The 13856-nt window shown below is 40.9% G+C and overlaps 1 protein-coding gene across 1 annotated transcript; it reads right to left on the bottom strand.

The window, feature by feature from the left end:
• Window positions 1-11447: 11447 nt before the first annotated feature.
• htr1ab (5-hydroxytryptamine (serotonin) receptor 1A b) lies at window positions 11448-12698 on the bottom strand (the record flags this gene model as incomplete). The annotated part of the gene is made up of 1 exon (XM_079179717.1): window positions 11448-12698. The coding sequence occupies one exon, from the start codon at window positions 12696-12698 to the stop codon at window positions 11448-11450; it is 1251 nt and encodes a 416-aa protein (XP_079035843.1).
• Between the last annotated feature and the right edge of the window lie 1158 nt (window positions 12699-13856).

Below are 13856 nucleotides of genomic sequence, written 5' to 3'. Positions count from 1 at the left end.
GGCCTTCTCTCTCCCCCTGCCTGCGATCCACACCACCCCGCCCAGCCCTCACCTGTCGTGGGGCGCCTGCTCAGACGCAGATGTGTACTCTCGGATCGGAGCTTTCAGGCCCTCCAGGCTCTCCAGCCTCTCCAACCAATCGAAAGTCATCCTTTTTGAGCACTCATCTCTCTGACCTTTGAGGCAGAACATGACTGGAGACGTCAACATGGTGACTACTAAAAACACTGCTGACGAACTGATTATCACCCGGAGATGATTGAGTGTTTGGTTAGAGTGCTTTACGCTGTATGTGCAGGATGCTGTGTACTATCCTTTAACAAGTACTGGACTTCTGCAAGACAATTACAGTTAGGAGCAAAACATCTGTACAGTCCTACAGCGGAAGTTTCTTTCCCAAAAGAACTTCTCCAATCTCACGTGTTTTCTGACACTTGTTCTGGACGTATATAAGAAAGTTAATGCTTATATGCTCTGCCTTGATAAAGTGCTCATCATTGAGAGTCTCACTATCTTCAGTATCATCTTTAGTGTTTTGGTTTATATTTTTAATAGCAACTTTGGGAACAGAATGTCAGTTATCAGTAGTTACTGGTAGGGCTATAGTGTGTCAAGGCTGATACCTCATGTGCTACAACACCTAACACAGTAACCATAGCTTTTGCTCTTCTGCTAATCAATCACTTTCAGACCAAGATCAGTGAGGTTTACATTTGAGAGATGCTAATCTTCATCATGGTTTGCTTTGTTTTAAATTAAGTCAGAGAAACCTCCATCATGGAACTTGGCTTTCTGGAGAACTTTAACCACAACACAGTGCATGCTGGGAAGCCAATTAGCGAACAGTGTTTTTACCAACTTCATTTGATGAATTGAGTCAACGACCGGTTTTCAGCTCATTATTCTAAAGGAATAGTTTGACACTGTGGAGGGAATTTAGATGAGAAGAGATTTGATGTTGTGAGTTGCAAGGCAACCAATGGAGACTTCAAAAGTCAGTCAAAAAGTAGCTTGGTACATAACCTTGTGTAAATCAGCAAGCTATTGTTTTATATAAATATATATATATATATATTTTTTTTACAATTTGACAGAGAGAGGCTATCTTTTTTTATGCTTATAAATATGAGTGTTATCTTCTCATTTTATTTTTCACCAGCAAAGGAATATGTGTATCTTCCAAAAGAAAAGAAGACTTTACTCACAGCCCAGAAACGGCTCCTGTGAGAATGAGATGAAGTGATGAAAGATGAGTTGATAAATGATGACACCACACAGGGCAGCGCCAGAGAAACCTGATATAAAGTTCATATGGTGTGAACTCTGAAGGTGTTGCTGGATTCCACAACAAAAAAATACAAGTCGACCGAACTTTCTCACTCTGTAACGCCTCGCAACCAAATATATTATCTGTGAGAGAGTCCTGACCTTTCATTTGTTGGCTTAGCTTCATTTTTTTTCCTTAAATGCTGATAATTAATATTCCTGAGATATATTGTCTTCATTTGTTCAATGTAGTCACTGTAGGAGAGCCCATTGTTTCCCCTAATGGGAGGCATTTCCTCAGCCGGTTTTCCACGACAGGGTCCCTCCCTGTTTCACACCGCTCTCTGTGTTTCCTCTGATTCTCTCTCTGGAGCAGTCTTACTTTGCATTTCCTTCACTGACAGTCTTACATCATGACTCAGAAGATGTTGTTTTATTCAAACAATTCTCACAATCTCAGACATGCATTTTAAATTGTTCATTTGCAACATCTTAATAATTTGTTCCTCGGTGACCGGACTTAGACATTTACAGATTGATCGTTCTCTAAAGTAGCCGACACACAGGCAACATCCACCTTGGCCCTAACAAGCTGTTAAGTTGAATTTTCTTTCTATTTAACAATGTGTACCCAGCAAGCCTCTCATTTATAATTCAACAATAGTTTGTAAATTCATGAGGGACGCTGTTTAACTTGGCGCTAGTTTGTTTTCTGCTGCAAACCGAGACCTTGTGTGCCGTTCCTCCTCAGTCTCTTCTGTATCAAAGTCCGTTAGTGAGGCCGCCGGCTCCATACTAAAAGCCAGTTAATCCAATCCCTGCATGTGCTGCAGCAGTGTTGTAAGCTGAGCAGGAAAGACATTTGTAACAATATACGGCTGCTGCAATTAAATAAAACGAGGGAAGGTCATGGAAGGATGAACGTGTTTGTGTTCTGGATCGGAATAATATGAATTGGGGGTTTACATCTCAAATGTTATTTATCCATTTTAGAATGCTCATAGAAACTCTTCATACTGCGGTACAAATATACCTCGTGCCACTGTCATCGATCTTTTGTTCTCATAAGCAGGTGGGTATTACATTTTTAAATGCAATTTATGCATGTATAGTAAAACTGAAAGCACCTATTGGAACTGGTTTTTTACTCACTCAGCCGTTCACATTTTGCGGTTTCTCCTCCAGAGGGAGCTGTTTTTCCGTCTGCAGCTAACCTGAGCCTTCTTTAGTGGGAGAATTCACCACCTTTTAAGTGGCTGTCCAATCAGTGCTGATGGTAAACGTAGTGCATTGCGCACAAGCATCGTTTTGATAAATAATCTAATGAAAATGTCAAAGAAGCAAATATTCTTACACCTAAACCGAAAAATCCAACCGTACCTACACCTTCAGAATCTTTTACTACGATCTAAGACACTACCTCATCGTAAAACGCACATCATTCAAACTGCTCAGAAACTAAATTCAAACACACCAAGACCATTAGTCTGTTTTTCCACTGTTCCAACAATCAACGCTTGTTTGGTCTGAATAAATCCTTAGTTTACTGAGTAAGATGTGAAAATATGCTCTACACTCTGTTTTCCCTAAGCAGCTGGCCCGCTGCGGCGGCTCCATGGCGGCTCTCACTCCTTCTTCAGAGACGGACCTTTATTAAAATGGAAAAAAACAATGACAAAAATAGCCCCAAAATCGCTGTGCTGGCCTCGGTTAACTTTTCCAGTTAGTGCTGTTGCCACTGTTAGCTGCGAGCCGCCGGCTCAACCGTCGCCGTGTTGAGAGCCGTGTGGAGGATATAGATATGCTCTGAATTCCTGATAGTGAACCTTTAACTAAACTGCGTGTCCTTGTTCCTGAAATAAATGTAAAGACAGTTTTGTGTGGAAGAGATTTGTTTTATAGTTGACACTCTGCTGGTTCCTCAATCTGATGCTAACTCCCTAAATGACTGTCTGTCCCAGAAGCACTTGACTCAAAGTGCAGATTGTTGGTAATTGCATCTGTCCTCTTCTCCTCTCTGCTGCCACAGTGAGAGGAAATGGTAATTTTCCTGATTCGGCCTCAGTGTCGTCACCCCTGCATGCTACCAAAACAAGTCCTTTAATGGTAAAACTGAGAGGCAAGTGCGGTGAAGTGGAGGCGAAACCTCTCCTGATGACGTCAGTGTACGTTTAATTTGATTGACTATTGAGTTGAAACAATAGACTGTATATAAGAAGTGGACGTAGTCGCCGTGACTTCACCTATTGGTTTGTGGACTGCCGGTTTAAAGGCTCCAGTTTGGCGATTTCGCAGTCGCCATCTTGAACTACAGCCGTCGCAATGTGGTATTTTTGCATTTGGAATGCAGAAGAGTGACGTAAAGATGCCGTATACGGCTTTGGTAGCGGCAGCGACCTGTCAATCACAGTAAGCCCGCCCTAAAGCATACTCCGCTTTATGGTCTGTGTGACTCTAAATGGACCATCATTTACTAAATGAACATCATGCTGTATTTAAGAAGACTTGAATCTAGAGATTGAGACCATAAACTCATGTTTACAATGTTTGAGGTAATAAATCAAGAGAGAAGTAAAGTCATTTTCTCATAGACTTCTATACAGTCAGACTTCTTTTTGCCACCGGAGGAGTCGCCCCCTGCTGGTCAGTAGAGACACTTTGGCCAGAACCGGAAGTTGCCGCCTGGTTGGAACACATGACAAACGTGTAGAAGAGCTGCTTCTGTTGAAAGCAAATTCAGTTTTGATGGAAGTTTTAATGCCAACACACGTGGTCAGTTGAGTTGAGATCGTACATTTTATAACTATGCGGGGGGGGGGGGCATTCATTATATACACACATCTTCTGAGTGACATGATTTATATTATAAAAAGGTAAATAAGATGATTAAAAAATGTACCACAGCCACCTGCAGTGAAGTTAAAACCATATTGTCTATCATCTTGGCAAAGACACAGAGTTCTAAACACAATATAAAACACATTTTCTGATCATTATTTCACAAACACACGTCTATGTTATGTCTACCTGCTGTCATGATCAAATCAGCATAACATTTTTTTAGTTTCTTAACATTCATCCCATCAGAGTTTCTCTGTTTAATATGAATAAGTACGATAAACACCTAAAGCTTAATGTTTAATGCTTTTATAATAGGCGTGTTTGGGAACAACATATATCAGGCATTTGATGCAGACAATAGGTTATAGTTGGGTTTTGGTCTTTTTATACGATTTATAGTAAGAAAATGATGGAATATGTTCAGAGATATCCTTTAACACAGTGATCTTAACAACAATCTGCATGATATTTAACCACAAGGGAAAGGCAAATCTCAGATAATGGTGGAATCACGCAGTCAAAATCTTCTTCAACTTTGAACAACAAAACTAGACCTCGAACTTCCAAAAGTTGGGAGTCGGATTCAAGAGGCAGATGGAAAATGTCATCCATTGATCCATCCTTAATAACTCTGCGTGGGGACATCTGGAAATTGCTCTGCCAAGTGACACATGCTCGCTGTTTTCAAATGATGCTGTGCTTTTCGGCATTTCAAAATGTTTTTTTTGTGATGTTATTTAAACATTCAAAATCTGGTTTTACTATGTAGGAGCTGACCACAATGGGTTAATGAACAAATCTACCCTGGGAGATATGTTCACTGCCTGTTTAACAGTCATAGTCCCCTTTCAGTGAATACATCAACAGTGTTCATGAAAATATGATTCATTTCTATGCATTCGTGTCTACTTTATGAGTGTTGTAAACTAGAATTAGACAGATAATGTCCAGCAAGACGACAACGTTTAAGCCCCACTAGAGTCCCCTATAGGCTGCTATATTAATTTCACCTATGATAAAGTGATATGTTTTGGACAGAACAAACGTACCGATGATTTAGCTGTTCTTGAAACGTCTTCAGTGAATCTTAAAGACGATTGCTCATTTAATCAGTGAAAAGAGAGAAATAGACACTAATTTGACCAGAAACAGCACAAATCGAGCTAATGGCACATCCACTCAAGATGAAAATGTTTCAAGTTCAGCTAAAATAATGGTTCTAATTAACATACAAAGATAAGAGTAAAAAGGAGAAAAAATGTAGAAAAATGTAGAAAAATAATAAAATGAATAAATAAATAGTTTCTGGCGTGAGTTGGTGCATTGGCTGTTTGGGGCAAATAAACACGGACTACAAAAACACTTAGTGGTCAAATTCTTCTTCTGAACACACGTTGCCAGGAATAGAGCCAAAGATGTGAAGTTTGTCCTGATGGTGTCGCTAGAGGAAAGGTCATGAGCTTATTAAAACTGACCTTCAACTGCAAAATGTATGGACAGGCCAGAACCTGTTGTAATGTCTTGTTCTGGACACATAAGGTTGGTCAGGCAGGCCCAAACAACAAGTCAAATACAGACTTCATCTCAACTTATAAGAAAGCATCTTTAGTGCTTGGCATTGTTTACCCTATTTATAGGCAGTATATAAACATGTAATAGATGTATAACACACTAGTGTGGTTGTGAGCACATACAAGTGTTGAAAATAGCAACCTCTTGTGGCCAGAAGTGGAGTACTGCTGTATGAAAGTAAAAAAAAGAGTAAAACACAGTTGTAATCATATAAAATATATCAATTATTGTCATATACTGTGCAAAATACACCTACAATATCCTTATAGCTGTATATAACTACCTAATAGTGTTGTATAAACAATTTATTAAATATATATTTAATATTTATAAGCGCTAATTTTAGGGGAGGCTTAAAGTAAAGTGTCAACAATCCATCACAAGTTTTTACATTTGTTTAAGAATGTGTGTATTTTTTTGAATAAGCAAAATGAGAAAAATGAGACGGCAAAATGATAACATTTTGAAAATTGGCATAACTTTGCATTTCATATTTTCACCTGCAACTCTCAGTAAATGCAATTAGCTGACACATCCAGAGAAGAAACACCTGCAGTGGGCATAAAACACCAAGACAACAAACACTGAGCCTCTGTTTGATGTCTTACTTAAAATGAATGCTCCAAAACAAAGTGACATCACCGACAGCTGCTACAGGTTGAGTCGGGTCTGGCTTAGGGAGCCAAAAACAGACCACCCTGTAAGATTTGAGACAGGAATTACAATACGGGGGATAGCCACTTCTGAAAGAACAAAAACATGGAAAAACATTTGAAAATTGAAATACCGAAGCCGGACCATGACCGCTGAAGTTCGGATGTAAATGATATTTTCCTTTTACTTCTGTTCAGCTCAAATGCAGGGCCACCGCACCAGACAAAACCGCCCTCGGGTTGGTGAAGTTCATTTAATAAAGACGTATACGCCATCAGTCGTGACTTCATTGTTGTTGGAGGAGCCCCGTAAAAACATCACGACCTCACAGCAGAGACTTCATGTGCTTGCTCGAAGCTATACTGGAGAGACTCTGGTGCATGACCAGCAATCGTGTTTTACAGGATCCCCATCAACACAACAAGCTACACTTTCAAAACTGTACAACTTTGGATCTGAAGTTCGCTGAGCCGACAGAGTGATTTTAATTAAAGGAAGCAAAGTATTAATTGCATTGATGAAAAGAGCCGTGAGAGAGTTAATTGCTACTGTATGAGTGACGCTTGTTGTGTCTCTGGCCTGTGAGTAGATAATAATGTATTGCTGAGTCATAAAGCAACACAATGCAACTTATGAGACAAAATAGCAGATTCTTCTTTTTACATATTGGTCTCACTTGGTCTGGTATGACAGCTTGTGTTGGCTAATAAACAAATGCTATACAACTACTCCACTGGATCACCTTGCTGGCTTGATGACCCTTCTCCACCTGTACGGTGGGCAGCACAGTGCTGCATGTCTGAATAGCGGAGCTGATTCTGTCGATGGAGTCTTTTGGCTTTAAGGAGAGCATGTTCATTATTGGTTTTGTATGATTTCATTTATTTAGTAACAGGCTTACATTTCCCATTTTGGACAAGTAACTTTTGGTCCAGGCAAGTGGTTGGAAATGTCAAACCCTGAGTAGTTTGGCATTCAGCATCATTTCATGAATGTCAATTGTAGCCTTTGTGGCCACTGTTCAGTAAACGTTACGTTGACTCACTTTGAAGTCAGAGTCACCAGCATTACAAAAATGTTCCTAAGTAGGACTAATAGTTTATTTTAATGATGTATTTTACAAGTCTGTAATTTAATTTAATTTTCAGAAAAAGTCCCCTCATAATATGTGATATAGTATTAAAAAATATAGAGAAAGGTTAATTAGTTTTCTTGAGTTCATATGCTGTGGTTTATTCCCAAAATAATGTATTCTTAGAGCCTATATTCTCCTTATATATTGAATTGTATTTTTGTCCCCTATGAAATACATATAAGTGCTATTTTAAATGTAAGGTTGTTTCCTTTTAAAAGAGAATCATCTGCAGCTCCTGTTCTGCTTTTTTCCTTTAAGCTTGTTAGCAACAACCGTTTCAAGAAGAAATAAAAAAAAAAAAGACGAGGAAGGGTTTATCCCTGCGAGGCCGTGGAAGCCCGTAACGTAATTCCTCTGACAGCAGCACGCCGTCGGCGCCTCCGTGAGGGAAACATGGCTGGATAGTTCAAGAGTGTGTGGATGAAAATGGATCCACACTCTTCACCTCCTCCAACAGGCAAGCTGATTACAGCCAAGTGCTCTTGGCCGCAGTCTCTGAGGAAACCTGGCGAATACACAAGCATCTGCAATATTACATGTAGTGCTACAGTGCTTTGGAGTCTTTAATATGGTCATGCACATTACACAGGTGACTTCGTTGAATTTGCAATGTGTAATGATTTAGTCAGCAGGTGATGTTTTCCCTGAAGCTGCTGTTTGCTGTTGTTTTGAGGAATTGTGTTTTGAAATGTCACTCGTCAAAAGGACTAATGTGACTGTGGAACATGAGGAATTGGGCATTGAAGAGACAGCATTAACAATTGTGTTGTGGAGGAAATCCATCAATACGGACGTTGGTGTTTATTATTTATTATTATTTATTTTGTCTCGATGTGACAGCACACAATAACGCGGTGCCGTACTGCAGGGAAAAGAGTGTTGTTTGGCTCAACTGAAAATGTTCTTTATTACTGATTTCTCTGTGATATTGATGGATTTACAGACGCTCAGAGGAGTGAGCAGTCTGTGCTCACTATATTACTTTATTATACTGTTTACAGCAAAGCAACATATTTCATCTTTTCAGTAAAACAATTTAAAAAATGGTGATTCAGCATGACAACTGATTGTTTTCCAGAACACCTCCATCCATTTAGTTTGCTGGCAAAATATTTTGCCGTTAAAAAAAAGAAACCAAATAACTTGTTAATTAGGTCTTGTTATCTGACTGCTCATGCTTCTTGTTTTCAGTGATGTCTGGGGCCGTAGCCGTGATTGTAGCAATACTGAGGTTAGGATTTCAAGTCCCCATAATGCCACAAAAAGACATTAAACAATTTTTTACAGTGTCATTTTGACCTGTTTGTTTGGATGTTCTGTGGTCTGCACGCTGAAGAAATGCTAATCCTTTAATCAATTATGTATTCATTATTTGTTTTATTAAATTAAAACTGTGGAATATAAACTCCCTCTAGGTTAAACCCCCTAAGTGCCAGAAAAAGCATGAAGACGTGAGCTCGTTGTCCTCTTTGTTGAAGACAGCACTGGCAATGTCTCCGTAGATCTCAGCAATGAACCCAAGTTGTAACCAAAGTTAACCTTAAACCTCTGGCAGGACAAGCACTCATTTCATGCAGGAAAACTTTGTTCAAACTTTATTTTAAAACCTTGTGGACAATTATACATTTCCAAAGGTTGAATTTGGGGAAAATGTGTTTGGAATTGATGCTCAATACATCTAGAATATTTCCATTTGTCACCATGAAATAAAACGACAGGACTTTTTCTTTTTGATATTTCATTCAATCGAAACATCATAGCTTGAATGAAGCGAACTGAAACAGAACACATGTGTTTGTGATCCTGTCAGACAGAATTGGAAAAGGTCAGCGTAATAACCTTGTTGGGTTACTTATTGAGAAATAAAAGGAGAAAAACAACTTTAAAAAAAAGTTTGTGGCACTCTTGTTGAGAGAGGATCACAGGACACAGACCTACTGTACAGCAGCAGTCACCGTGTAACACTCTAAGCCAAAGAAGAAGAATAAAAACCACACCTGCTTATTGTCCGCGGTAGCTGCCAGCTGTGGGCCCCTCACACACACCTCTGTATTCCTGCCTGGCAGCAGGCCTTTGATCAGGTAATTGCCCCTCCGGTCCCCGGTGTTTGCATCCACCATATGTCGCTATGGCGACCACCTCTCCAGCATCCATCCGTGCGCCCCCTTCACAGCCACTTTTAAGATGGACTTATATGTGCTATGAGGCTGTGAGTGATGGAGGAAAAGGGCAGAGAAAATGCGCTACGAGAAGCACCTCAACCACGTCAACAGCAACCTTTTCATGACGTGTGGGGATGAGTGTGTGTGTGTGTGTGTGTGTGTGGGGGGGGGATTATATCTGACTGTCTGTCTGTTATCCCGCACCCACCACATCGGAGCCCTCCCCCCCCACCCCTGGAATGACGACATTTCTTTTCAAACTGTAATAAGGATTGTCTTTGTTTCACATCACATCAGCCCCGAGATAGCAGCAGATCCACACATGCATGATATGAGAGGATCAGACTGCAGGCGGAGCTCAGGGGAAACACTTTGGGGGCTCAGGATGCTGTTTGAAGACACTTTGAGGAGGGTGACACATTTTCTGTTGCAGGGGATGCAATCCTGTGAAGACTTTAAGACAAGAACTAAAGTCCCACTGTGATTCATTTAAATTCACAAGTACCACATTATTAAAACCCCTTAACATGGAGATTTTCTTTTAGTTCCCTTTAAGTAACTCTAAGGTTTTTAAAATCATCTTTTTTCACGCTGTCTGACAGGACAGTTATTGAGACACTTTCAAATTATGTAAATGTATCCACACACCTTTCCATCCAATTTAAATATTCCAGCTGTATTGACACTTTTCCCTGACATATTTGGTATCTACTGACAATAAAGTTGTGTGGGTTTAAACAATGCTCATGGCTTTGACTTTGTTACCGTCCTATAGGTCAATATGGTTGAAGAGGTTATTTAGAGAGACAGAGAGAGAAAAACAATCTAATCCACCTGGAAGCAACACAGTCACATACTCCACTTGACATGTGTCACATTGTGAGCCAGATGTTCAATGCCATAATTTACATGCACATCCATAAGTAGTTTGCAGGTGAGTGACAGTTATCTGCACGGAAAGAAGAAAAATCCTACACAGAGAATAAAAGCCTGAAGATTAAGGAACAAGAGAACGATGCAGGAGATTTTTCAGATGTCAGATGTTTAATGAGAATATAAATGGAATTGTGCCCTATAAGAGCTTGAGCTCAATGCTGTAAATGCGTCTACTGAGTGCTGCTCAGTTGGATCCTTAATTTCTCTATTTTCTAATAAGCAATATTAAAGTGTTTGAGCATGTGGAGTAAAATATAATATATTTGGAGGCGAGCTGCAACATTTTTCTTCATTATCTATAAATCTCTTTATTATTGAAATTATTTTTGGCTATAAAATGTTAGAAAATAATGCAAAATACTCATCACAATTTGCAAGAGCCCATGCCCGTGACGTCATCGTTTCTCCTGTTGTCTGGCCAGCAGTCCCAAATCTCTATTACAAAGAACATACATTTAGCTTCTTAAAATGAATAATCGATTATTAAAATTGTCATCGGCTACAGGAGATGTACTCCTATACCTTCACTCTCTTCCCTCTCAGCGCACCACACATTTTGGAAACCATATAATTTGCATAACTTTAAAACACGTAAATCTGTACATAAAGTTTTTAAATCACGACTTCTGAAAAAGTGATGAAAAAGTGTTTCTTTATTGAACATTACAGAACAGGATGAGGAACACGGAGCTTTCAATCAAACGATCACAGCTTTATCTATAGGCTACGGACATCTGGGAGTATTTCAGCACTGATAACGATGGTGATGATCAACAGTAATCACTGTGAGCCCTCTTCTCTGTTCTATCATCATTCTGTCTTCACAACAATCTCTTTTATAGGCTGTTTGTGTTCAGGGCTGCTCCTCTTTTCGACGACCGTCACGGTCTGCAGAAATGACACTTGATTATTTTCTTGAAAGCGCTCTGAAAGTCTTTGTTGAAGTACGCGTAAATGATGGGGTTGAGTAAAGAGTTGGAGTAGCCCAGCCAGTTAATGACATCCTCCAGCCAGCGGGGCATGTAGCACGACCCCTGGCAAAAAGGCATGACCAGTGCCACGATGAAGAAGGGCAGCCAGCAGAGGATAAAGGTGCCCATGATGATCCCCAGAGTCTTCACCGTTTTGCGCTCCCGGGCCATCGCGATCTTCTTCTTCGCCTCCGTCGCCTTCTCGTGCCTGTTCTCGAACAGCGGCACGGAGCTCGGGGTGTTGGGCAGCGGCAGGTTGCCTCTGAAGTTGCTGTGAACTTCGATGATCTCCAGGGACTCGCCGTCCTCCGCGTGTTTCACCGCGCCGTTGACGCTCGGCAGCGGCCGGGGCTCCACGCTCCTTTTCCAGCTCTTGCCCTGCGCGTCGCCGGTAGTCTTTTTGTGGAACAGGGCGGGGGACAGCGCCAAGCAGGAGTCGGACACTTTCTTTTTCTCCGTTTTACGCACCGTCCTCCTGATCCGAAACCTGGCAGCTTTGAATATCCGCCCGTACAACACCAGCATTAGCGTCAGCGGGATGTAAAAAGCCCCGAAAGTTGAGTATATTGTGTACCAGGGGTCTTGCCTGATCTTACACTGCTTGGGGTTCGCCCTGTCCTCTGCCATGCTGCTGGGCTGGGAGCGCATGATCAACATCGGCGGCACCGAGATGGAGAATCCGACGAGCCAGGTGACACTGATGAGGACCGCGGCTCTCCGCGGCGTCCTCTTCTTCATGTACTCTATGGGCTCGGTTATCGCCCAGTATCTGTCCAGAGCGATGGCGCACAGGTGCAGGATGGACGACGTGCAGCACAACATGTCCAGGGAGATGAAGATGTCGCACGGAATCTGCCCAAGAGTCCACCGGTTCAACACCTGGTAAAGCGCCGCCATGGGCAGCACCAGCACCGACACCATCAGGTCGGTGACAGCCAGAGAGCCGATCAGGTAGTTGGCCACGTTCTGGAGAGACCGCTCCAAGGCGATGGCCGCAACGACGCACGCGTTCCCAAACACTGCGCACAGAATGAGTGCGCCAAGCAGGAATGATGTGACCACTTGGTAACTCAGCTTCACCTCCTCGTCTTCGGGTTTGGGGGTTTTGTTGGAAGAGTTGTCAAACTGAGACCAGGCTGTCGTGTTGTTTGTGCCCTCCATTGTCGAAGTGTTGGGAGAGCGTCCGTTACTTGATGGAGAGCCTGGTGCGCATCACACCGTCCCACCTTGAAGAGCGCATAGTGGACTGTTGGACTGTCTCGTGCAGCAGAGAGAGTCTGAACTGCGAGTCTCGGCTGCTGACGGAGAATGATGCTGTGCATTTATACCAGTGATGGAAAATGCGTCATGTGTGAGCCTGTGGAGTGGGCTGTTTGTGTCTGTTTAGTCGGCGGCTGAGGCAGTGAAGATGTTGGAGTCATTGAATAGACATAGAAAAACTTATATAATAACATGTTCTATTCTATTTTGTATTTATTCATTTTTTTATCTTCAGGCTCAAGTCAAATAAATATGCCGATTTATTTTTTAAGAATTGACTTTTCTTGAAACAAGTGGATTTTGCCATTTCGGTGAGAAAAGAAGCTTTCAGAACATGTCCTATGTGTCAGATAACACGTTTTAATCTTGTTTTATTGATGATAGTGAACTGATCTGCATGGCATCGAAAAAGAAGAACTAAAGAAAGAATAAAGAATAAATGACACTGCACTGTAAACAAACTTGTATTTGAGTTGATAACAACAAGAACAACTATGGTATGTTATGTTATTATTCTCCTCAGTTTGCTTTTGTCCCTGTCTTAATTTGTATAATTGATTGAGTCGTATATGTGTTGTACTTCCCTGCACTTGTTTTGTACTAACTTTTCTACACAATGATAAAAAAAGTAATTGAAATTATGTGGAGTGAGAAAAACAACAACAACAACTAAAATAATAATAAGGATATTACGTTAAATGTGAGTATCGAATTTCTGTGGAATTCACTTTTTTCCTATCTGCAGAATCATATTTTTTTTAAATAAAAACATAATAATTGAATAGAGTTTTCCTTGTTAGCATATATTATAAGATATTTTCAAATCTCAAAATGTTCTGACCGTAATCATTTTAATTTTGTAATTAAAAGAAGTGAAGCGTTATTCTCGTCTGTTTTCAGCACCATGGTCAGCGCTCTGGGGCCGCCAGGTGTGACACTGCCACCTGGCGTTGGTACACTTTCATAACAGTTACAAAATGGTGATGCAATCCTTCATTATTTTAACTGACACTACCATTGTTAGAAATATATACAGACATACAAAGATGGAGCACTATG

Source organism: Pholis gunnellus, assembly GCF_910591455.1.
Source record: "Pholis gunnellus genome assembly, chromosome: 18".
In the NCBI taxonomy this organism is placed as follows: Eukaryota; Metazoa; Chordata; class Actinopteri; order Perciformes; family Pholidae; genus Pholis; species Pholis gunnellus.
The sequence above is the reverse complement of the archived record's forward strand: the minus strand, read 5'-3'. Positions and strand labels throughout refer to the sequence as shown.